This window comes from Oncorhynchus tshawytscha, linkage group LG13 (genome assembly GCF_018296145.1).
Source record: "Oncorhynchus tshawytscha isolate Ot180627B linkage group LG13, Otsh_v2.0, whole genome shotgun sequence".
NCBI lineage: Eukaryota > Metazoa > Chordata > Actinopteri > Salmoniformes > Salmonidae > Oncorhynchus > Oncorhynchus tshawytscha.
The window spans coordinates 57,787,015-57,812,808 of record NC_056441.1 but is presented as its reverse complement, the minus strand read 5'-3'; the positions used below and the strand labels follow the sequence as shown (position 1 = coordinate 57,812,808).

The window sequence follows — 25,794 nt, the reverse complement described above, 5'->3', positions numbered from 1 at the left end:
ACATTTATATAAATTACATAACAGACGCAAGTGTTGTGTTCATTAGAGTATGCAATGGAAAATGTTTTAAATCAATTTGGTAACGAAAAACAAAAATGTGTCTCTTATTCAACAAGTTCAGGCAGCCTCTTTCTGTTTAAATCCATTTTGTAACCAATGAACACGACCCAGTTACATAAAACGTGCACTTGATGGTCGGAGGTAAACAATAGACATTTTAAAACAGTGGAGAGGACACCAACCTTGTCTTCGCTGATCAGCTTCACATCATACTTGTGTGGAAGGAACTTTGGCATCACCCATCTCTTCTTCTCCTCCTTCATAGCGGTGGGAGTTTTCCTGGGGGAGCGCCGTGCTCGATCACCTAATGGCAAACAAGCACACAGTATACTTTAACACATGTCAACAGATCAGGCCTGTGTGGATCCTATGCTATTTTTACATGTACATTTAAATAAAAAAAAGAATCATCCAGGTTTGTCCAATAGACATCAAATCTCTTTAATATGTTCCACGTGCTGTGTTATAGGGATGTGACATTAAAAATAATAATAATAATGGGTGTCAAACTCATTCCATGGAGGGCCTAAAGCAGGGGTGGGCAAACTTTTTGGCTCGAGGGCCACGTCAGGATTTTGAAATTCAACGCAGGGCCGTATTTTTTAGAGGACCAATATTTTGTTAAAATCCATTTGAGGGGGCCTCCCGAGTGGCGCAGTGGTCTAAGGCACTTAGACCTTGAGGCGTCACTACAGACCCGGGTTTGATTCCAGACTGTCACAGCTGGCCGTGGCTGGGAGACCCATGAGGCAGCTCAATTCCCCAGCGTTGTCTGGGTTAGAAGAGTGTTTGGCAGGCCGAGATTTCCTTGTCCCATTGCGCTCTATCAACTCCTGTGGCTGGCTCGGCACCTGTAAGCTGACACTGTCTCCAGGTGAACGGTGTTTCCTCCGATACGTTGGTGCAGCTGGCTTCCGGGTTAAGAGGGCATTGTGTCAAGAAGCAGTGCGGCTTGGCTGGGTTGTGTTTCGGAGGACGCACAGCTCTTGACCTTCACCTCTCCCGAGTCCGTACGGGAGTTGCAGCGATGGGACACGACTAACTACCAATTGGATACCACGAAATTGGGGAGAAGAAAAAGGGGGGCGTACTCTTCCCCCCCCCCCCGGCCTAATGTCTGCTGGTTTTTGGTTTCAATTAAGACCTAGACAACCAGGTGAGGGGAGTTCCTTACTAATTAGTGATCTTAATTCATCAATCAAGTACAAGGGAGGAGCGAAAACCCCCAGACACGGCCCTCCACGGAACGAGTTTGACACATTGTTTAAACTGACATTTACATTTTTTTCTGTGGTTTTCCATTTACAACCACAAAAAAATCATACATTTCACAATGAAGCTGTGCTGCTGCCAGCAATGGTTTGGGTCTCACTGTGCATCCCTTTCAGATGGTTAAACATTGCACCTGTACTACCATTACTGTACCCCAATTCTATCTTGCAAAGTTAACATTTCCTTCTCATTTAACTTCTCAAAGTATTGCCAGAGGACTTCACCGGATGTTGCTTGCCTCTCTCTGCCATTTTTTCCAACTTAACTACAATTCCTTGCAAGCTCACCCGCATTTTGCAGTGTCAAGATTAGATTCCGCTAGGAATTGACTCCTAAGACTCAGTATTTTTGGAACGGAGGAGACAGAGGGGAGGGGCACAGTATAGGCAGGTCAGGCACCAGGCAGACAGTCAGAACCATTTACTATGCCTATCTACCGGCAACCAAAAGCTGTCTCTCGCAATGGAATGCTGTAGATCACAATTTCTTGGCTTGCAATGCCTCGCAACTTCCATAATACAGGGCCTATCAATGAATAGGCTAGGATAGAGATGAGCACCATGCAGCATGTTGCCCTGACAGTCACTGCACATGGGCTTGATTCACACAGTTAACAGCGTGGTAGCCAGGGCACCAAAACAGCAGAGAAGTATTCTTGCACTTCAACGCTCTTAGTTGTTGCATAAGTTGACCCACTATGTTGTTTCCTTTCTGCATTCACTTCATATCGCTGAGTCTACCTTTAAAAAATGTTCCCCAAGCTTTTATAGGATATTGTCTGGTTAAGGCTATAACACAGAAAATAATATGTTTTGTGATAAGTGCACTGTCATAAGAATGTTGTAGGGACATTGTTTTAGCTGTTAGGAATGTTTCTTAACATTAAGGCTCCCAATTTCATTTAAACATTTACACCCCTACTATGTTATGGATTTTGGTGCAGGTTACCCAAAATCAAATAATATAATTTCTAGTACAACATGACCCAAATGTGTTGTACTCACTGAGGCTCTCTCTCCTGCTTTCCCTGGTCTCCCTGGGGCTCTCCTCTCTGGTCAGCTGTTGTTCCTTCTTCTGGTTCTCCTGGCTGGCATTCTCCTTGTCGCTGGAAGGAGAGTCGCAGGCTCCCTCTAGCTTCTTCTCCGACGTCTCCCCCTCAGCGTTCCCTTCAAGGGGGTGTATCTTCACAACCTTAACCCGCAAACTCTTTTCCTTCCCCACCTAAAGACCCCAAAAATAATTTGGGAAGGGGGGTAAAAATGTTTTTCAGATTAATTACGTGTAAAAATGTGTAAAAAAAAAAGTGTATTTTTTTAATCAACATATTTTCCATGAAAAGTATTTATTCCACCTTCATAGACTACCATCTCTCCACATGAAAACAAACATTCACAGCATTCGACCAAAATAAAAGACAACCTCACCAGAAAGTCACACTCTTCGTCTACGGCGTACTTGGTGAGGATCTCCACCCAGGCCTGGTCCACCAGCTTGTCCAGGGAGACCGTGTTGTGATGGACCATCTCCAGGACGGGCTTCTCGAACCATAGTGGGTATTCCTCCTGAAGCCTGGACATAAAACACTCATGTCAAACATCTCATTTATCGAACACTCAATAGAAATTGGCAGCAATAAACAGTCTTCTTATGCTAACTGATTTGGGTTTATTGGTGCACATTCACGCAATTCATTTTGACAGATGGTGGCTTTGTATGGCTATTGCTATTTTCACTGTTCGAGTCACCCGCAAATGCTTTCCGTAATTCATAAACGTGCACGCAGCAGTCCGAGCAGAGGAATGAATACAAATGGTAACATCTCAATGAAACGGAATGCTGGGACCACCCATGTCTATCCTACCTGTACACAACCACTTCTCCAGCAGGGGAAGCAGATTCAAACCCAGGCTTCCCTGCATAGTATAAATAGACATCTTTAAATACGGTTGCTGATCCTGCATGACTCAATGCCACAGCAGCCAACCTGGACACACGGTCCTGAAACTTATCAAACGAGAGAATCTAGACCTTGTGTAAAAACATTCCCTAATCCAATCCCTTCAGATGGACACAAGTGCTAGGGGGTGTGAAGTGCTACGGGTGGTTTCTGGACCAGGCCACACACTTATTTTGCACTCTCTTTTCATTAAATAAAATGAAGACATTCTCCCCATCATTGGATTCAAGGATGACTCAATCCATACGTCATGCAAATAGAAAGGAAGGAGGCGCACGGGGAAAGTCCAATAACACAGCTGTGAATCGTGTGACCTTCAACGGGAGACAGTGAGCAGTGTGTGCTACAGATCTTTTTAGCCTCTGTATAGAATAACAATTTATATTTATTTTGAAACAGAGCATTTCTGTTGTAATGTCACTCAAGCTAGACTTGCTTGTTACTCACAGTTCAGTGACTTCTTGCTCCTCCTCCCAGGCCTCCTTGTGTGTGAGCTGGTTGCTGCCGGTACTCTTGCATGTCCAGATGCGTTCGGCGTACCTCTGCAAGCGCGCCTCATACTCTCTGTAGCCATTTCATCAGGATAACAACACATATTCCCTTCAAATGATCATAGTATGAGTACTAGGATACAGGATAGGAATATCCACTTAGTCACTTGACTCAGTTAGCTCTACGGTAAACCCAGAGACCCCTGATTTATAATTAATTAATCATGTTAGCAGCAATTGATCTCAATAATTAAAAGTGAGTGTGAGAGACATCCCACACCATATATATATATATATATATATATATATATATATATATATATATATATATATATATATATATATATATATATATATATATATATATATATATATATATATATTATTCGGATCCTTTCATAACAGAGCCAAAGTGCAGGGTAATACCCAGAAACACTGTGCTCCAGCTGAAACTAAATCTAACAGTGTTCCTGTCTGTAGAGGCTAAGCAATGTGTTAAGTCATGTCCCGATATCATCATGACTTTGGCATCTATAACCCCAATGGCTATAGGCTAGCTAGATGTTAAGCAGTACAAACGTCACCCATTATATTACACTTACTGACAAAATGCAGAGCACAAACATTTTGGGTTGATGATGGTGTACATTGGGATAGTAGTGTTAGGGTTTGCTTACAGGCGGCTCAATTAGCTGCTTATCAAATTAGGTTAGTGTACTGTACCTTTAGACTAGAAACACAAAAAGTGGTGATGATGGCCTAGTAAGTTATGCAGCCAGTTATGCAGCCTCCTGGAGCAATACATTATCTCGAACTCACGTGGGGCACCAAAATACTTCTGTAACTATTGCTAGTAGGGCTAGGGGACTTCAAAACAACGCATTGAACTGCATTGTTACTACACAGTTGAGCAACCTGAACGATAACGTTACATGTTTAATATCAATCGGGCATGCCAGGCAGCCTACACCAGCTACACTTGATTGGAAAGTGGTTCATGGCACAAACACGTTTGCTTTTTCTCACATGTCGTCATAACAGTTGTATTTACAACAAGTCAAACATGCCAATTTTATCTGCATGTCAAATCAGACCGATTTGATGAGCTAGTGTCAGAACCGACGTGATGTAATCTGTGACGTTGTCTGTCTGTAGTTAGCTGCTCTTCAATCTACTCTGTAAAGTTAGCTAGCTATGCTAACAAACGCGCCATAACAAACTTAAACAGATCTTGGGAATTACCCCAAATCAGTTAGGCATAAATCAGCTCGATAGATTGCTGGATAGTACTATTCTCAAATAAATCTAGTAGTAGTTAACTTAGCTACTGTTTGTCTAGTTAGCTAGTTTTGAAAAGAGAGCACAACTTTGGCTACGAAATAACACTGTGTGCTCATATTACGACAAAGACAACATTCTACAGTATTTAGTTATTAAACATCAAAAGGTCAGAAGGTGAATAACATGTTAAAACACTGACAAAACGCGAAGTCCCAATTAGTGTACATAATGGTTGTGCTTTGATAGTCAGCTAGCTGGCGAACTGAGTCGGCGTTGCCATAATGTGAAAGGATACTCTTTGTTCCTGAAGGCCTCCTTGGTGTGTTCGATGATGTAGACCTCCTCCTCTGGGCCTGGCGGCTCGGCTAGCGGCTTAACCAGCGGGTAGGGTTTCCGGCCCAGCAGTGGTGCCATCCTGAGTACGAAACGGCAGCGATGACGTCTTTACAAATAAAACTCCTAGTACAAAACTACGCAAAATATCACAATATGGCCTTAGCATGTAGTCAAGTATCCCAAAATATTCCAGGAGCATTCAACGTGTAGCAAGCTAGCTAGCCAGTCGGCTAAATCCTCGTTGCAAAACAATAACACAGCACTTCTTGCTAGCAGTCAAATCGCATCCTTGTTCTGTTCGCCGGTAGTTGTGTCATTGTTTATCAACACGAACTTGTCAAAAACAGCGGTTTAAAAGTGTTAACTGATAATGGACTCTTCGGGTAGGCTATACAGATAAACTTATGCTAGCTAGTCCCAGAGGATGGAGAGGCGAGCTGACAGGATTCTCCAACTCGCGGCAACAGCGGAGGTTCCCGTCAGGGGATCTGGCGCGCTCTCTCCGTTCTCCAAAGACTAGGCCTCTTCTAATGGAGCGATTTTTTTTTTACTCGCAGTTTCCGTCCTTGAAAGTTGAAGTTGTTACAATAATAGTAAAGGGTTGTAACAACTTAATAGAAATATCCAAGAGGTTATCACCTGGGTTGAAAAAATGGCGGGAGTTCCCGCCCGGCAAAATTCTGCACAACCCCAAAACTCAGTTTCCCCCACAGCAAACAGCGGCGTTAGATTTATCCCGCCCCTCTCGTTTTCGATTGGTCTCACAAAGAGCGATCCTATTGGCGTGTTCTAGCATGTGTTTGCATATTTCCGTAACTCACTTCGCCCTTGCACTCTTTCTAAACAACGGCATTTTTAAAAATAAACTTTGGCAAAGGGTCAAATCTACTAAACCTAGTCCACTCTGTTCGTAACATATTTTAGTTTTGGGCACATAAAACTGTATTGAGATTAAATGTTTCTTCGGTGAGAAAATTAGCATAATTGTCGGCCAAAATTCATCTTCTCCAACTGCCGGTCACTGGGCTTCCTCTCATCATATTTGGTAGGGAGTGGAAACGCCAACCGGATGCTTCACACTCATACATCTGGTGAAATATATGGCTCCTTGTTCTATCTGTGACTACAAACTGTCGAGTTCTATCACAAATAGAACAAGGAGGAAGATGTTTTACCGGATGTATAAATGTGAAGCACCCGACGCGCCAATAGGATCTCTAGATCGTCCCCACCTCCTTGCTTGTTCTTCTCACTATGACTAATTTGTTCCCGTTTGAAACGACAGGCTGTGGTCTGTCTTGGTTTATTCATAACAATCTTTGAAATACGGTTGGAAACAATAGAGACAAAATGGTACCCTCCTCCGGAATGAAACGTCATGGAGCCAGTTTCATAACCCCATTATAATTAGATTTGCCGCTGTTGTGTCAACACATTATTTCAAATGACAAGTAATTTTGGACACGCGATTTATTGATTTTAATTGTTAATTTGTCACTACCTGACCGACCTAATATCCTATTAGGGGTGTGGTTTAGCAATGTGAGCTGTAAGAAAATGAAATGGTCAGGCAGTGAGTAATCTCGCTAGCTCGTGCTTGGCTCTGCACCCCTCTCTGCTTGTTCTGCCCACTATGACTCATTTGTTTCAATTTGAAACGTCAGGCTGTGGTCTATCTTGGGTTAGTTATAAAAAAAAAATCGTTGTTGTAGTCCTAAACCCGGAAATGATTTACCTCTGGTTTGTTCAGCCACATTCGGGAACTCTAGCGAGGAAGACTCGGCAGACCGGGGTTTAGGGAATGAGTGAAGTGGAAAATCCTTCCTTAGTTGTTAATTTTCTTGAAATGTAAAGGCACAACATAGTTTCGAGCTTTCGCCTTAAGTAGCTGAACATGTTATTACTCCCACCTCGTGAATGTGACAAACGAACAAGTTTTAATTTTCGGCAAGAACAACTTCATATAGAAAGAGTACCTTTGAATTGACGGCCTGCACATGCGCAGTTTGGCGCGATACGACCGTTGCGCAGAAACACGTTATCGGGTGTATGAGTTTAGCAAGCCAACATCGCCATGACATAGCCTACAAGCGTGAATAGGTATTTATATTGGAGAAGCAGTTTCTACATATCTTTATACTAAACCATCTTTGGTTCAGCCATCCCTATGGGGAAAATGAATGGTGAAAAAAATGGGTTTTGGAATAAACACGAAAATGATGTCTGAGGTTAACACAGGTTTCAAATCAAATTGTATTAGTCACATGCGCCGAATACAACAGGTAGACCTTAGAGTGAAATACTTATGAGCCCCTAACCAACAATGCAGATAGTCCGGGTAGCCATTTGATTAGGTGTTCAGGAGTCTTATGGCTTGGGGGTAAAAGCAGTTTAGAAACCTCTTGGACCCAGACTTGGCGCTCCGGTACTGGTTGCCATGTGGTAGCAGAGAGAACAGTCTATAACTAGGGTGGCTGGAGTCTTTGACCATTTTTAGGGCCTTCTTCTGACACCGCCTGGTATATAGGTCCTGGATGGCAGGAGGCTTGGTCCTAGTGATGTACTGCGCCATTCGCACTACCCTCTGTAGTGCTTTGCGGTCTGAGGCCAAGCAGTTGCCATACCAGGCAGTGATGCAACCATGCTCTCGATGGTCCTGCTGAGGATCCATGCCAAATCTTTTCAGTCTCCTGAGGAGAAATAATTTGTTGTTGTTATCAGGGCACAAAGCGAGACGCAGGAGGCAGATGGTTGGAGTCTTAGATGTTTATAGATCCAAAAAGGGGTATTCAAGAGAATGGTCGTGGACTGGAAAAAGGTCAAAACCAGTTCAGAATCCGGGAGGTACAGAGTGGCAGGCAGGCTCGAGGTCAAGGAAGGCGGATACAGAGTCCAGAAACAGGCACGGGTCAGAACCGGGGGGGCTAGCAAAAAGAGAATACAAAAGGCAGGTGCACAGGAAAAACACGCTAGTTGAGTTGGACATACAAGACGAACTGGCACAGAGAGACAGGAAACACAGGGATGAATACAGTGGGGAAAACAAGCGACACCTGTAGGGGGTGGAGACAATAACAAGGACAGGTGGGTGACAGTCGTGCCCTCTTCATGACTGTCTTGGTGTGCTTGGACCATGTTAGTTTGTTGGTAATGTGGACACCAAGGAACTTGAAGCTCTCAACCTGCTCCACTGCAGCCCCGTCGATGAGAATGGGGGCGTGCTCGATTCTCTTTTTTCAGTAGTCCACAATCATCTCCTTTGTCTTGAGATCTTATACGTTTTGTTCTGTGAGATAATAGCATTCAGTTAACATGAATTGTGAAGCCTTTGTGATTTTTATTATTACATAATTTCTTCAAAATTCACAGAAAGTGACATTATCTGATGAAGATTATCTTATAGGACAAAATGTATAAGATCTTCTAAGTCTGCGTTTACCACATACCTTATTTTCAGCGTTTATACAAAAATATACATTTAATCCAAAAACATATTATTTTCACATTGATTTTTCCTGTAGGGACTGCTGAATGAACCAGAGGTAGCTAATTTCCAGGTTTTAGGACTACAAGCAGGCGAGCTCTATTACAGCCGACTTTAAAGTCAAGTTGAGATTGCCTGATCTACAAATCACCTGGCTTGCATCTTAAATAACTGCTCAATATTATTTGTAGATCAGTCGGTTTGAGTTTATTTTATTTTTACAGGGACAGTGCACATTAATCAACGTTTCAGTAAAAGTGACGGTTTTAGCCAGCCGGCTAATTTTCAACCGCAGTCCCCGGGCAGGTTATTAAAAACAATTACAATATAGACAATAACAACATAGGACAAGCAATACATAGCATACAGACAGAGCAACATAGGACAAGCAAGACGTAGCAACATAGGACAAGCAAGACGTAGCAACATAGGACAAGCAAGACGCAGCAACATAGAACAAAAAGCAGCAAGACAAAATTCAGTTACAATTTACCCATGCTACATCATGGTCTTGATGCTCTCGAACACAGCCAATGTCGATGGTGTATGCAGATGGCAATTAAGACCCAGACACTTTGAATATTTTTTATATGTCATCAAATGAAAACATATATTGTACTGTAGCAGCTGCTACCATACTGTAAAATTCCATCAACCACTGTAAATAATGTAATAATGTTGTATCTACAGTGTAAGTACCATAATCGGGATTTGAATAGAGAACCACAGTATGTCATAATACTCATAAAACCTAGCGATCAAACACGGAAATGGTTCCAATCGATTTTTTAGAAACAATTCAAATAAGGTTTGTGTTGCGTGTAGGCTTACACTGACATGACGTTTTGATATGACGTTTTGACATGACGAATCTCTCTCAGACAAGGTGACTATTATCAGAGAGGAAGAGGAAGAGAAGAGTTGTTTTTTTGTTTTGCCCACCCAGCAAGACGTTTTTGTATGGAGGTCAATGACAGAGTGTCAAATTTGCTCAACTAAAAAATGAATGGCTTATTTGCTATGTGAGGTTTATTTGATCTGATAGAAGTTTTGTAATGCTTAAGATGTTACGAGTCTACTGATAGTGTACTTTGTGAGACAAAATACTTTATATCAGAGTTGTATCGAGATGACTATGCATTTTCATGTCATGAGGCTAGTAGTATAGCATTTCTCTCCATTGAATACTGGCGGTTGACGTCAGCAACCCTCATCAAAAAAACATTACACTAATGAGATGTATCCACCAATCCAAAGAAAGGATAGGCGGGAGCTGAGACAGCCCACTGTGGCGTTTCGTTGACAATGACTCCCATTGTTAGGGTGGAGAGACGTGTATTTTGACAGTAAATCCATATCAATATAACGTAGATGGTGACACTAGGCGTTCTTGAGAGTATGTTTTTGTGTCTGTGGGTGAGGGGTGGGTAACCTACTTCATTACTAATTGACTTGTAGATGCCCTAGCTTGCTGTATTATTTTGGTTGGTGGTGGAAAAAGTACCAAAATGTCATACTTGAGTAAAAGTAAATATACCTTAATAGAAAATGACTCAAGTAAAAGTAAAAGTCACCCAGTAAAGGTATTTGGTTTTAAATATACATAAGTATCAAAGGTAAATGTAATTACTTAAATATACTTAGAAAAGTATAAATAGTTTCAAACTCCTTATATTAATAAAACAAATGCATTAAACGGATAGCCAGGGGCAAACTTCAACACTCAAACATAATTTACAAATGAAGCATGCGTTTAGTGAGTCCCCCAGATCAGAGGAAGTAGGGATGACCAGGTATGTTCTCTTGATGAGCATTCAAAATGTAACAAGTCATTTTGGGTGTCAGGGAAAATATATGGAGTAAAAAGTACATTATTTTATTTAGGAATGTTGTGAAGTAAAAGTAGTCAAAATGTTAAATAGTAAAGGAAAGTACAGATACCCTTTTCAAGTATTTTTACTTAAGTACTTTACACCACTGATTTTGGTCTGGCTTTTTGAGAGGTTTCAGAGATGGACTTATTATCATCCTCTCTTGAGTCAACAGTGTGCTTACTTTACTACAGGAAGGAGTTGATCTGTTTGCTGTTACCCTCTGGAAAGCAGATCATTAGTATAGCTAGTAGGCAAGGTTATGTAATGTTATTTAGTCCTGTCTGCTATGGTGGGTTTTAAATTAATTGGTATTCACATGTTAGTTTTTCTTTTAGGTAGAATTACTGTCATGTTATTGATACCAAATTGCAAACCTTCTTTGCACCTTTTCTATTCCAGAACCAATGGGTGTGCCTGAGTCTTATCACCTCTCAACTAGGTCAGCTGTTTCAACCTGGAACGCTGTGCTCCTGCTTTGGTCTGTTTCAGTCATTGCAGGAAGTCCTGTGAAGGGTTTTGTCCCAGCCCAGCTCTAACACCTGACTTAAATAATCAAAATAATGAATCACCGCGATAGGCTATGTTTTGTAATCAGGTATGAGCTCGGCTGGAACAAAAGCTTATACAGTCCTGCTATTTGTATCTGGATCTGTCCACCCATTTAAGTAATTATTCTGTACTATGGGAACAGTTGAACTTGTTAACTGATACCAATGCGGCCGCTGCTAAAAAGCACGGAGCAGCTATGGACCAGAAGACTGCAGCCAAGGCAGCACTGGTCCACACCTGCCTTGTCTGTTGGGTGAGTAGTATTGGTTGGTACTGTATGTGCTTTTAGGTTACTCTCTATGTGTAGGCTATTGTACTGGCCTGTGTGGTACAGTCTTTCATATGTATAGTAGTTTGTTGCATCATATTGCTTAGTTTATCATTTGTGTCAACTTTGAATTCAATCTAAGCCACAGATTGTTAACTTCCTCCATTTTGTACTTGACCTTTATAGAGTAAATACAAACCCGAAGACGTTCAAGCAGCACTCTGAGAGCAAGCATCCCAAGTCTCCAATGGTCCCAGTACTGGTTGATGTGCGGGCCTAAGCGACCACACACACTGAAATGGACCTACATCCGGGGTAAGACTCTTCCATCATTCACACACAGTAGACATAGTATAAACCACGAGGTTGTCAACTAAATGATGTCCTCAATGCTTAAGTTGAATTGTGTGTGGCTCCATTGGTGGAAATCATGTGATCACTCATCGTCTTTGTTATGACTGACCATGAGAATCTAAATCGGTCAGATCAGGTTTGCAATGAATAACTTCAATCAGTCCCCCTCTCCCCAATAGAGGGGGAAGGAAAGAACTAGTGGGGATTAACAACTCACATCCTGTTGTAAATCAAGGGAGAAGATCCAGACCTGTGCTCTCAAAATTCACCAAAGGAATGTGCTTTGTCTCAACAGACTTGTTCCCGCTGAAACTCTTAACACTTTCAAAAGCGAATACTGGACAATATTTCTAACGTAGAATGTGGGGAATGGTCAGAGGCGATCTACAGAACACTAATGCCGTTTTGTATGCTATTTTGTGATGTCATTAAAAATGTTATAAAGGAAATACTGTAACTTGGAAAGTATACCCACTACATGGATGAAGTTTCCATACTATGGGTTGTGCATGTAATATGAAAAATTATGAACGTGTTTTTGTTAAGAGAGGGATGTGATTTGAAAAGTTATAATAGAGAATTGTTTCCATAACTTTGCACACCGCCCGGAGTGACGTCATGGAGCATGCCAGCCTGCCAGAACCGCCAGTTTCGTGCAAAAGTTATAAATGATGGGTTATGAATTAGCACATGGGACCAGAAAAGTGTGAAGCTGCAGCTGCGTGTTTAAAATGGTTTGAACTTTGAATCTCAAGTCGAGGTGGAGACAATAAACTCACCTCCCAGAAAATCACTGGTACGGCTGATTGGCTGTCCTAAGTAAAGTATCTTCAAAAGCGAATTTAAGTAGGACCAACCAGTTACTCTGCTCAAACCATCGTATATAAGTTATCGTGATTTGACTTTAACATTAATCTGAAGACTGTTATTTATCTAATTAACTATGTTTAATTGTTACCCGATTAAATGAATCATGTAAAACATAACTCATTAGGATCTGGGGCACCACGAGCGCGGTTCTTTAAAACTTTTTAAATGTGCACATACACAGACACACACACATGTAAATAGGGCCATACATGCACTCAAACATTCAGTTGGCCTTGCTTGTTATGATTTTTTGTTGTCCTTGGTGTCTTTTGTTTTCTGCATTGTTGTTTTCTGTTTTTCCTTTGTCTTTCTCTTATTTCTCTTTTGTTCTTTTTCCTGGTTATTGGGAAAGGGGTGGTGGAATTATTATTTTAAAATCTTATTTTCTCGGGGAGGGGGGGTCTCAGATGGTTGAGGGGCAGCTCTTGGGTAACTGTGGGGAGGGGGATCTTGGACGGCGGTTGGAAACTTGGGCCGGTGGCTGATGGATCGTTGGTTCGGGTCCCCGTTTTTGACTTTGTGGAACATCTGTCGACGTGCCCTTGAGCTGGCCGTTGACCCTGGTTGCTTCTGTGTGTCGCTCTGGATGGGAGTCTTTTAGATGACTAATGTGATGTTGTTGTTGAGCAGCTTCCCTGCAAATATATTATATGTTTTAAATATTCAATAAAAAATCATAATTTAAAGAAAAAAGGTTTAAAGGTGTTGTGGTGTACTGTTTTTGTTACCTTATTTCACCTGTGTAATTCTGTCCTGCTAATTCTGGGGTTCAGACTGAATGCAGTGGTAAATATTCTGCTCACAATTGACAGCAGCAACATTACATTGACAAGAAGGCTGTTGATATAGCTGTGTTTAGGCATGGCTTCCTTGTTTTGTGTCACGATGTCCGTAATAATGGTCAAGCCAAGACGCAGCGCGATATGAGTTCCACATAATTTAATAAAGAGGTGAAACTTTAGCAAAGACAAAACAATAAAGAATAAATGAACTGTGACGACAATGCAGTGCTATCAGGCAACTAAACATAAACAATATCCCATAACCCACAGGTGGAAAAAATTCTACTTAAGTATGATCCCCAATTAGAGACAACGATAGCCAGCATGATTCTAATTGGGAATCATACCAAAACCCCAACATAGAAAAAACAACCTAGAACCCCACATAGAAAATATAAACTAGACTAATCCCCCTAGTCACACCCTGACCTACTCTACCATAGAAAATATAGGCTTTCTTTTTGGGGGGGAATTTTACCCCCTTTTCTCCCCAATTTCGTGGTATCCAATAGTTGCTCATCGCTACAACTCCCGTATGGGCTCGGGAGAGACGAAGGTCAAAAGCCATGCATCCTCCGATACACAACCCAACCAAGTCGCACTGCTTCTTAACACAGCGTGCATCCAATCCGGAAGCCAGCCGCACCAATGTGTTGGAGGAAACACAGTGCACCTGGCGACCTGGTTAGCGTGCACTGCGCCCGGCCCGCCACAGGAGTCGCTAGTGCGCGATGAGACAAGGATATCCCTACCGGCCAAACCCTCCCTAACCCGGGCGACACTAGGCCAATTGTGCGTCGCCCCACGGACCTCCCGGTCATGGCCAGCTGCGACAGAGCCTGGTCGCGAACCCAGAGTCTCTGGTGGCCCAGCTAGCACTGCGATGCAGTGCCCTAGATCACTGCGCCACCCGGGAGGCCCAGAAAATAAAGGCTTTCTATGGTCAGGACGTGACAGTACCCCCCCACCCCCTCCCCATAGGTGCGGACTGCGACCGCAAAACCAGAAAACAAAAAGGGAGGGTTAGGGGGGGGGGTGTCTAGTGTCGGCTCTGGTGCAGGGCGAAGTACCCGCTCATCCCGCGTATCTGCCAGCATCGGGGGCGGCTCTGGTGCGGGACAAAGAACCCGCTCATCCCGTGGATCCAGCCATGGACCCAGGCTGAACACTGTGCCTGGACTGGACCTCGGCGCAGGGGAAGGCTCCCACCATGGAGCGGGACTGGACGCTTTGCCTGGATTGGGCACCAACGCAGAAGAAGACTGGACTTGGAGCTGAACTGGACGCCGTGCTCAGACTGGGCATCGGCGCAGGGGAAGGCTCCGGCCATGGAGCTGGAGGTTCCGGACCGTGGACCGTCTCAGGAGGTTCTGGACCTGGGAACGTCGCCGGAGGTTCCGGACCTGGGAACTGTCGCCGGAGGTTCCGGACCTGGGAACTGTTGCCGGAGGTTCCGGGACTGGGAACTGTCGCCGGAAGCTCCGGACTGGGAACTGTCGCCGGAAGCTCCGGACTGGGATCTGTCGCCGGAGGTTCCGGGACTGGGAACTGTCGCCGGAGGTTCCGGGACTGGGAACTGTCGCTGGAAGCTCCGGACTGGGAACTGTTGCCGGAAGCTCCGGACTGGGGCTCGTCGCAGGAAGCCTGGTGCATGGGGCCGGTACAGGTGGCACCGGACTAGTGGCACGCACTTCAGGGCGAGTGCTGGGAGGAGGCACAGGGACGTACGGGACTAGGGACACGCACTTCAGGGAAAGTGCGAGGAGCAGGCACAGGACATACCCGACTGTGAAGACGCACTTGAGGGAGAGTGCGAGGAGCAGGCACAGGACGTACCAGGCTGTGGAGACGTACTGGAGACCTGGTGCATATAGCCGGGATCAATGGTACCGGTTCGATGACACACCTCGTCCGGCAAGTGCGAGGAGCTGGCACAGGACGTACTGGGCTGTGAAGGCGCACTGGAGACACGGTGCGTAGAAACAGCAGATATTGTACCGGAACGATGACACTCTCCTCAAAGCCAGTGCTGAGAGCTGGCACAGGTGGCATCAGACGGCTAACATGCTCCTCAGGGCGACTGTCTTGCCTCTCCAACCAAACCAAACAGCTCTCTCTCATCACTCTCCTGAACTTTCGCCAACCACTCTTCACTCAAATTGTCCCAATATTCCTCCTTCGGTCTCTGACTCACCCCTCAGCGTCGCTGACCACCCCGTGTGCCCCCCTTTTTTTTTTTTCAGGCTGTCTTTTAGGCTTGCTTCGTGGACGCGAACCCTGGCGTCGTCGCTGCGAACCCTGGCATCGTCGCTGTCCTTCCCTCACCGCTTACGTCTGCTTCCACGGAAGACTTTCGTCTCCAGCCATAATTTCCTCCCAAGTCCAGAATGTCTTCTCCTCCTGGGCACGCTGCTTGGTCCTGTTTTGATGGGATATTCTGTCACAGTGTTCGTAATAATGGTCGGACCAAGACGCAGCGCGATATGAGTTCCACATAATTTTTTAAAGAAGTGAAACTTTAGCAAAGACAAAACAATAAAGAATAAACGAATCGTGACCACAATGCATTGCTAACAGGCAACTAAACATAAACAATATCCAATAACCCACAGATGGAAAAAATGCTACTTAAGTATGATCCCCAATTAGAGACAACTATAGCCAGCTGCCTCTAATTGGGAATCATACCAAAATCCCAACATACAAAAAACAACCTAGAACCCCACATAGAAAATATAAACTAGACTAACCCCCCTAGTCACGCCCTGACCTACTCTACCATAGAAAATATAGGCTTTCTATGGTCAGGACGTGATATTTTGTTTCTCATTCTGCCGGAGTTGACCTAGTATTTTATATTAAACCTACCTTACGCATCCAGTTGTTTCTCACCCAACAAAAATCACAATACACAATACGTTTTACATTGTTATTTTTGCTGGTCTAATTTCTAAAATGGAAAAGCAGAAGAATCTGTGCGCTCTCTGATGGTAATACTCATTCATATGGTTATCTTCGATGTCCCAGGTTTGTGGCATTGATTAATAAATTGTTTAATGTTTACTTTAAGTAAGATGTTTATATGTTATGTATAAAAGGCTTATGTATGCATTGTTCATTTCTTTAAAACAATGTAACTGTTGGGAGTTCAGTTGTTTGAAGTGATTGATGGGTGACTAGGTGCATTCTTGTCAAACAAATATGCTTATTCATTCATAATTATGTACACATTCTGCAATTAATTAATCTCGCTTTGAATTGCAAGAATTTTCAGAACATGTCCACAAGTTAGTTCTGAATTGCTTTAATACAGCAGTGCATTCTGACACCATTAATTGAAATAGATTTCTCCTCGTTCATATAGTTGGCAGAAATGTTAAGGGATTAAATATAGACCTCCACTGGCTGAAGGTGAAGACGATCTTGTAAAATAAGGGTGTTGCTAGTATTAATTTACGTAGCTGGCTAGCTAGCTTCTTTGCAAAAAAATAGCATTCTTGGCACATTGTAAATATCTGACTGCTACTAGAATAGTATTATGTACACAACACAAGACCAGAAGCATAAATAAGACAACAAATATTAGTTATATAAAATATGGAACGGTAAATGAAAATGTTCAATATATATTTTGTTTTGGATCAAGGTTGCTAGTAGCTAGCTAGTTGACAGCAAAGGTGTCTGCAAGAAATGAAGTGCAGGAGCTTGTAGTCTTGCATGTCTACTTTGATGCTAATTAGCATTTTCAAATCGGAGAGTAAATAGAGCCAAATATATTGTTAAAAGTCACCTTGTCTGACAGAGTTTACATGGTTATCAAAACGTCACGCCAGGGAAAGTCTACACGAGACACAGACCTTGTTTGAAGTGGTTCCTAAATGCCCTATGGGAAAAATGAATGGTGAAAAAAAAAAGTTTGGGAAATATTTCCCTGTTTGACCGCTAGTTTTTATGATGCATTCGCTGTGGGGCTCTATTTCAGTGGTTCCCAACCAGGAGACTTGGACCCCTGGGGGTACTTGGCCTTTCCACAGGGGGTACTTGAGAAGACTCATGAGACCATAGGCCTACTGGTAAAATGCACATGTGGGGGTACTTCAGGGGTACTCCTGGCAGAGCAAAATTCATTTGGTGGTACAGTAACCGAAAAGGTTGGGAACCACTGCTCTATTGCTTGGGTGGGCTGGGCACCTCCATAACTGTCAAATATATTGACATTGTTGGGCCCCTTCTAGAAAGAGAAAAGTTTATGTAAAAAAAAAAAAATGTCCCATTGCATTTAGATTCAGTATCCCTGTCTGAAAACATTGTATGCATTACAATTTTGAAAAGCCACCTTATTCCCCTATAATCCACTTTGTTTTATTTTGAGTGAACTATCCCTTACATTCAATAACAAGCAATGGAGTATTTCTCATGAAAATTTTTAGTATGACAGGAAAATAGTATTGTTTACAAATAACAAAAACACTAAAATCACATTTTCACAAGAATTTATAGTGAAATTAAATGTCCCACAGTGGTAGGAGTTACTTACTTCCCATGGATGTTAACATTCAACCAAGAATAATTATATCATCTCTATCAGGTGTCAGGAGTTTATTTCATGGACTTGATAAAAACCCACAGTGCTAAGTCTGGAGACTTATGGTCAGCCACGGCCCAAGCCTTCTATGTATAGATTGAGGGCTGAAGGCCATGGATTTGCAATCCAATAATTTCTATGAAACAGTGTTGATAAAATGCAACCAGTTCAAGTGGTCATCCTATATGGTGAAAAATATTTTGGCCAATTATTTGAGAGTATGGGAGTCAAAAGATGCAAAACACTGCAAACAGAAAACACAATTTTACTATGGTGCAGCGTATATTCCAGCATGTGCATCACTTTTGCAGCACAAAAATAAGCACTTGAGAGCATGACCCACCTGACAATAAGAAACATTCTGTGAAATAGAATACAAGTGTATTTACACCAAGGTCTTGAACTACCTTTCAACCTCGTTCACCATTCACTTTCAATGCTCTATGAAAATGGAACAAGCAAGATACAGTATATCAAAAAGGATAGACATGACAAACAGTTTTCTAATCTTATTTGCAAAGCAAAGTACAAACGTAAAAAAAATGATTTAAAAAACTTCAGCCCATATTCAATCAAATCCAGTGACTGGAATAAGTTTCCCCTCATACTTCCTCTGCTGCTTGGATAAATGTATTTAACAAAACAGCGCTAACAGTGTGAAACAAAAGAAACTCAACCGAACATGAATTAAGATGTGCTCCACTTCATCCCTTAGGATTAACAAACTGATTTGATTGAATAGGGGCCATAATTATTTATATCTGTGCAATTTATACAAATAGCATAATATATGAGACATTTGCCTGACAGAAAATAAATAGTGTATATTTCAGAGCGATAGGCACTTTCTGTGAGCACGACTTTATGTACAGTGTAACACATTAAACGGCTTAAGATTCCTTTTCAAAGCTGAGAAAGTAAAATTGTATTTTTAAAAAACAACTTAAAACAATAACGTCAACGTTCTTTTTAAATGTATTCCATTTGTAATAACTTGATTAACAGAAATGCATATTTTATAATAATCTATCTACAAATAACTGCCAAAATGAAGTAAACACCAACATAAAGTGTCTTAATAGGGCGTTGTGCCACCACGAGCCAGAACTGCTTCAATGCACCTTGGCACAGATTCCACAAGTGTCTGGAACTCTATCGGAGGGCAGCGACTCCATTCTGCCATAAGAAATTGCATCATTTGGTGTTGTCATACAGTACTATGGTAGCCATAATAATGGCCTGCCCCAGCATTTATATACATGACCCGAAGCATGATGGGATGTTAATTGCTTAATTAACTCAGGAACCACACCTGTATGGAAGCACCTGCTTTCAATATACTTTGTATCCCTCATTTACTCAAGTGTTTCTATTATTTTGGCAGTTATTCGTATGTCCAATTTGAAGCCTTCAATAAAGCTATTGCATGGGTTACATGCATGTCCATCCAATCAACTAGTTATCTCAGTACAGCCTTTTTTTCAGTGCAAACTTTCTTCAGTGGAGGGGCTCCTGATCCCTCTTCTTCCTGTTAGAAATATTGGTATTTAAATCAATTGACTATGGTGATTTCTTTCATGTTATTATTAAGAGCTTAAGCAATTATCAATAACATTTTTTTGCAGGAAAAAAAAAGGTAATATCCTTTATTAATATAGAAAACCACTTACCTCTGTGCATGGAGTTTTTACTCGGACACCAAGGGGCAAAACCAGGTCCTCTTTGATCAATGTTGGAGGCTCATCAGCAACTTCATGTGCTGGCTGGGATGGTTCTGCATATAGAGTGAGATTGAGTGAAACACTTAAAAGGCATTGAGATATTAACCGTAATATAGCCAATAGTGTATACCTCATGTTACACAAGTGACATAATAGCTAGGGCCCAGAGTTTTTCCTAGTCAGGTTACAGGTTCTGGAAAAGCTCCTTGCCCTATATGGGTACAGTGTGATGGTGTAGTATGCTAGGCCAACTGTACCGTCCACACTCTCCTGGCCCAGCATGGGTGGTTGAGCGTCTTCGGTCGTGCGGAGGGTTGTGGTGTGGGGAAGAGGACTGACTGCCTCACTGGCATGCTGGGAGCTGGAGCTGCTGCTGTCCATTTTGGGCTGGTAGATATCAGACAGGAAACTCTGGTTGCTGCATTCATCTATGTTGAAGAGAACAGGAGCAAGTCTTGAACGGTTTCAGATCAATATCATTTTCAATTCAGGAGGTAAATTGAATTTCCATTTAAAAAGTATGTCAAATTGTTTTAATCTGCATTGAGTGAATTCCCACGGAATCGCCCCAAACCCTGTTATACAGAGTATTGCAGTGCTCTAAAACCTGCTCCAAATACAGTGCTGCTTGTGCTGCTCATAGTCAGTCAGTGCCTCACCTTGGAAATCCAAGGTTGAGCTGGAGTTTTCCAACACCACATCTTTTAGACCTCGAACCTCTCCAGTTATGGATTTGCTCCGGTATATCTGAAAGAGAGGAGAGAGTAAAATAGAGCCAGCGTAGTTTCATACATATAATGGCCAGACGCAGCAGATAACATACCTGTTTAGTGTCTGTCACAGGCACCCACTTGAATATTCGTAGGGATGTGTCTCCCACTGTTACCCACTTCTTCTCCCTGAAAATGAAATGTAACAGAACAGAGAATAGATTTACTACATTCAGTAATAAAAAGCATGAACCTAAGATTCTGCTGGCGTTGGCTCATTTACTGGTGGCTATGCATAGGGCTAGGGTATGTAAATAGCCTGTGTGTGATATTATTTTATTTATATGCGCAAGTGCATTTTCTGCCAAATATTCCTGAAAGTCGCCGAGCGAAACTGCTCAGATGGACGATGGATATGTTCAATGTGGGTCACAGTTATATCAGAATGCGTAATATTGCAACAACATATGGACAAGTGTAGCCATTTTGACAGATTGGGAAAAATTCCGTTAGTCCCGCCTATAGCATTACCGGGCTTCGGCAGCCCAGTCTCTATTGGCTGTTGTTTCAATCACTCACCAACCCTTCTAACATTTTACGAGTGAAGTTTGATGTGTGGCGTTGCAGATGTTTACATTTCATTTACATAATCCCCGCGTTTTTACTTACCATTTACGCACTTTTTCAATTGCTGCCAGCACCTTTTTAATATCATCTTTAGCACGACTCCGTGTCTCCGCGCGACCTGACCGTCCGGACATCTTTAGTTGTTGTTACTTTTTGGAGATGTATTTTCTTGCAACTCCAAACTTGCAGTGTGCCTACTCTTCCAATATACTAATATTCTCGCGAGGTTTTAACACCCATTCTCTTTTCCTAGTGGTTGGTCTGTCTGTTTTCTCCATCCTCCCCATCATCTTTGAACCGACGTCATCACATTACCATTGACAGTAAAATAAAAGGTTGTTATGATGGGAATGATGAATATCTGGATAATTTAACCGCATAAATGACATAAACAACGATTTACATGGTTCATTATATCAAATTGGATATGAGATGATAATCCTTGGGTATGAGAGGAAGTGAGGGGATGAAGAAATTACAATAGAGAGGGAGTGATACAATTATATTCAGTATGTGTTATTATGGGCCTATCTTTTTAGTCTTGCAGAGGGTTGCACTGACCAATAAACACTGATATGGCATGCATTTGTAAGCTTGGTTCTATTGAGCAAACCAGTGCTTGACGTGGACTGAAATTGGTGCCGGCACTCATTTTGTGTGTTTGTACTGTGTATATTTAGGTGCAGGAACTCTGCAATAGTTTTAAACCAATATTTTATCGGAGGTGCAGGAACTGAAGCAGTAAAACATTTTAGGTACTGGTACTCAGTTCCGGTGAGCTCCTGCCCAAGTCAAGCACAGGAGCAAACAAATATTGGTTGGCAGGCTCAATCAGCAGGGTGAGATATTTTGTGTAACCTTTATGTATTCTGATCTTATAGCTGTGGCTAACTACCTTAATTAGTGGTGCAGCGGTCCAAGGCACTGCATCTCAGTGCTAGAGGCGTCACTAAAGACACCCATAGGGTGGCGCACAATTGGCCTAGCATCGTACGGGTTTGGCCGGTGTAGGCCATCATTGTAAATAAGAAAAAGTATTTAGTCAGCCACCAATTGTGCAAGTTCTCCCACTTAAAAAGATGAGAGAGGCCTGTAATTTTCATCATTTGTACACTTCAACTATGACAGACAAAATGAGAAAAGAAAATCCAGAAAATCACATTGTAGGATTTTTTATGTATTTATTTGCAAATTATGGTGGAAAATAAGTATTTGGTCACCTACAAACAAGCAAGATTTCTGGCTCTCACAGACCTGTAACTTCTTCTTTAAGAGGCTCCTCTGTCCTCCACTCGTTACCTGTATTAATGGCACCTGTTTGAACTTGTTATCAGTATAAAAGACACCTGTCCACAACCTCAAACAGTCACACTCCAAACTCCACTATGGCCAATACCAAAGATGGCTTGGGGATAGAAGCTGTTTAGGGTCCTGTTGGTTCCAGACTTGGTGCATCGGTACCGCTTGCCATGTGGTAGCACACTATGACTTGGGTGGCTGGAGTCTTTGGCTTGCCCCCAGCTTGCCCCCAGTGATGTATTGGGCCGTACGCAGAACCCACTGTTGCGCCTTGCAGTCGGATGCCAAGCAGTTGCCATACCAAGCAGTGATGCAGCCTGTCAAGATGCTCTCAGTGGTGCAGCTGTAGAACTTTTTGAAGATCTGAGGGCCCATGCCAAATCTTTTCGGCCTCCTGAGGGGGAGGAGGATCCAGTTGCAGAGGGAGGTGTTCAGGCCCAGGCTCCTTAGCTTAGTGATGAGCTTTGAGGGTACTATGGTGTTGTACGCTGAGCTGTAGTCAATGAACAGCATTCTCACATAAGTGTTCCTTTTGTCCAGGTGGGAAAGGGCAGTGTGGAGTGCAATAGAGATTGCATCATTTGTGGATCTGTTTGGGCGGTATGCAAATTGGGGTCGGTCTAGGGTTTCTGGGATAATGGTGTTGATGTGAGCCATGACCTACCTTTCAAAGCACTTCATGGCTACGGACGTGAGTGCTACGGGTCTGTAGTCATTTAGGCAGGTTGCCTTTGTGTTCTTGGCACAGGGACTATGGTGGTCTGCATGAAGCATGTTGGTATTACAGACTCAATCAGGGACATATTGAAAATGTCAGTGAAGACACCTGCCAGTTGGTCAGCACATGCCCGGAGCACACGTCCTGGTAATCCGTCTGGCCCCGCAGCCTTGTGTATGTTGACCTGTTTAAAGGTCTTACTCACGTCGGCTACAGAGAGCGTATTAACACAGTCGTCCCGAACAGCTGATGCTCTCATGCATGCCTCAGTGTTGCTTGCCTCAAGTGAGCATAGAAGTGATTTAGCTCGTCTGGTAGGCTCGTGTCACTGGGCAGCTCGCGGCTGTGCTTCCCTTTGTAGTCTGTAATAGTTTGCAAGCCCTGCCACATACGACGAGCATCGGAGCCGGTGTAGTATGATTTAATCCTAGCCCTGTATTGACGCTTTGCCTGTTTGATGGTTCGTCGCAGGGCATAGCGGGATTTCTTGTAAGCTTCCGGGTTAGAGTCCCGCACCTTGAAAGCTTCAGCTCTACCCTTTAGCTCAGTGCGAATGTTGCCTGTAATCCATGGTTTCTGGTTGGGGTATGTACGTACAGTCATTGTGGGGACGACGTCCTCAATGCACTTATTGATAAAGCCAGTGACTGATGTGGTGTATTCCTCAATGTCATCGGAAGAATCCCGGAACATGTTCCAGTCTGTGATAGCAAAGCTGGGGCTTCACCATGTTTCATCAAAATGTACAAGTGTGTCATCCGCATAGCAGTGAAAGTTAACATTATGTTTCCGAATGACATCACCAAGAGGTAAAATATATAGTGAAAACAACAGTGGTCCTAAAACAGAACCTTGAGGAACACCGAAATGTGCAGTTGATTTGTCAGAGGACAAACTGATATCTTTCCGACAGATAAGATGTAAACCAGGCCAGAACTTGTCCGTGTAGACCAATTTGGGTTTCCAATCACTCCAAAAGAACGTGGTGATCGATGGTATCAAAAGCAGCACTAAGGTCTAGGAGCACGAGGACAGATGCAGAGCCTCGGTCTGACGCCATTAAAAGGTAATTTACCACCTTCACAAGTGCAGTCTCAGTGCTATGATGAGGTCTAAAACCAGACTGAAGCGTTTCGTATACATTGTTTGTTTTCAGGAAGGCAGTGAGTTGCTGTGCAACAGCTTTTTCTAACATTTTTGAAAGGAATGGGAGATTTGATATAGGCCGATAGTTTTTTATATTTTCTGGGTCAAGGTTTGGCTTTTTCAATAGAGGCTTTTTCAATAGAGGCTTTATTACTGCCACTCCTGTGGATAGAGAGCCGTTTATTATGTTCAACATAGGAGGGCCAAGCACAGGAAGCAGCTCTTTCAGTAGTTTAGTTGGAATAGGGTCCAGTATGTAGCTTGAAGGTTTAGAGGCCATGATTATTTTCATCATTGTGTCAAGAGATATAGTACTAAAACACTTGAGTGTCTCCCTTGATCCTAGGTCCTGGCAGAGTTGTGCAGACTTGTGCAGACTCAGGACAACTGAGCTTTGGAGAAATAGGCAGATTTAAAGAGGAGTTAATAATTTGCTTTCTAATGATCATGATCTTTTCCTCAAAGAAGTTCATGAATTTATCACTGCGGAAGTGAAAGCCATCCTCTCTTAGGGAATGCTGCTTTTTAGTTAGCTTTGCGACAGCATCAACAATAAATTTTGGATTGTTCTTATTTTTCTCAATTAAGTTGGAAAATAGGATGATCAAGCAGCAGTGAGTGCTCTTCGATACTGCACGGTACTGTCTTTCCAAGCTAGTCGGAAGACTTCCAGTTTGGTGTGGCGCCATTTCCATTCCAATTTTCTGGAAGCTTGCTTCAGAGCTTGGGTATTTTCTGTATACCAGGGAGCTAGTTTCTTATGACAAATGTGTTTAGTTTTTAAGGGTGCGACTGCATCTAGGGTATTGTGCAAGGTTAAATTAAGTTCCTCAGGTGGTTAACTGATTTTTGTACTCTGATGTCCTTGGGTAGGCGGAGGGAGTCTGGAAGGGCATCTAGGAATCTTTGGGTTGTCCGAGAATTTATAGCACGACTTTTGATGATCCTTGGTTGGGGTCTGAGCAGATTATTTGTTGCGCTTGCAAACTTAATAAAATAGTGATAGCCGTCATGGCTGAAAATATTCACATTTTTGGTGACTTTAATATTCACATGGAAAAGTCCACAGACCCACTCCAAAAGGCATTCGGAGCCATCATCGACTCAGTGGGTCTGGCCAACATGTCTCCGGACCTACTCACTGCCACAGTCATACTCTGGACCTAGTTTTGTCCTGTGGAATAAATGTTGTGGATCTTAATGTTTTTCCTCATAATCAAGGTCCGATAGGAATTCAAGGAACTCTGTGAGGAACGCTGTATATGGCCCAGGAGGCCTGTAAACAGTAGCTATAGAAAGTGATTGAGTAGGCTGCATAGATTTCATGACTAGAAGCTCAAAAGATGAAAACATCGTTTGTTGGGGGGTAAATTGAAATTTGCTATCATAAATGTTAGCAACACCTCCGCC

General features: G+C 42.7%; 2 protein-coding genes and 1 long non-coding RNA gene across 5 annotated transcripts in view; 1 reads left to right on the top strand and 2 right to left on the bottom strand.

Moving 5' to 3' along the window:
• Window positions 1–6,168, bottom strand: part of LOC112265307 (tyrosine-protein kinase BAZ1B) — a 29,946-nt gene extending 23,778 nt beyond the window's left edge. Inside the window, exons 1-6 of one of the 2 annotated variants that reach the window (XM_024442473.2) lie at window positions 6,037–6,168; window positions 5,357–5,476; window positions 3,737–3,853; window positions 2,757–2,901; window positions 2,337–2,553; window positions 243–364 (exon numbers count right to left, since the gene is read on the bottom strand). In XM_024442473.2, coding sequence (XP_024298241.1) covers window positions 243–364; window positions 2,337–2,553; window positions 2,757–2,901; window positions 3,737–3,853; window positions 5,357–5,475 — 720 coding nt within the window. In that variant the 5' untranslated portion in view covers window position 5,476; window positions 6,037–6,168. Of the gene's footprint in view, window positions 1–242; window positions 365–2,336; window positions 2,554–2,756; window positions 2,902–3,736; window positions 3,854–5,356 lie in introns of both variants that reach the window. The other variant, XM_024442471.2, reaches the window with a different exon arrangement.
• A 4,619-nt stretch (window positions 6,169–10,787) lies between these two features.
• LOC112265320 lies at window positions 10,788–13,482 on the top strand. 2 transcript variants are annotated; one of them, XR_002955755.2, is made up of 3 exons: window positions 10,788–11,557; window positions 11,759–11,887; window positions 12,162–13,482. It is a non-coding gene; the product is annotated as an uncharacterized LOC112265320 (long non-coding RNA). The 2 variants fall into 2 exon arrangements; XR_002955754.2 differs by having other exon boundaries at window positions 10,795–11,557; window positions 12,222–13,482.
• A 4,574-nt stretch (window positions 13,483–18,056) lies between these two features.
• LOC112265315 (B-cell CLL/lymphoma 7 protein family member B-B) lies at window positions 18,057–21,442 on the bottom strand. The gene is made up of 6 exons (XM_024442485.2): window positions 21,264–21,442; window positions 20,708–20,783; window positions 20,544–20,631; window positions 20,142–20,312; window positions 19,834–19,937; window positions 18,057–19,691 (listed from the first exon to the last, which is right to left on the bottom strand). The coding sequence occupies exons 1-6, from the start codon at window positions 21,353–21,355 to the stop codon at window positions 19,623–19,625; spliced, it is 600 nt and encodes a 199-aa protein (XP_024298253.1). The 5' UTR covers window positions 21,356–21,442; the 3' UTR covers window positions 18,057–19,622.
• Between the last annotated feature and the right edge of the window lie 4,352 nt (window positions 21,443–25,794).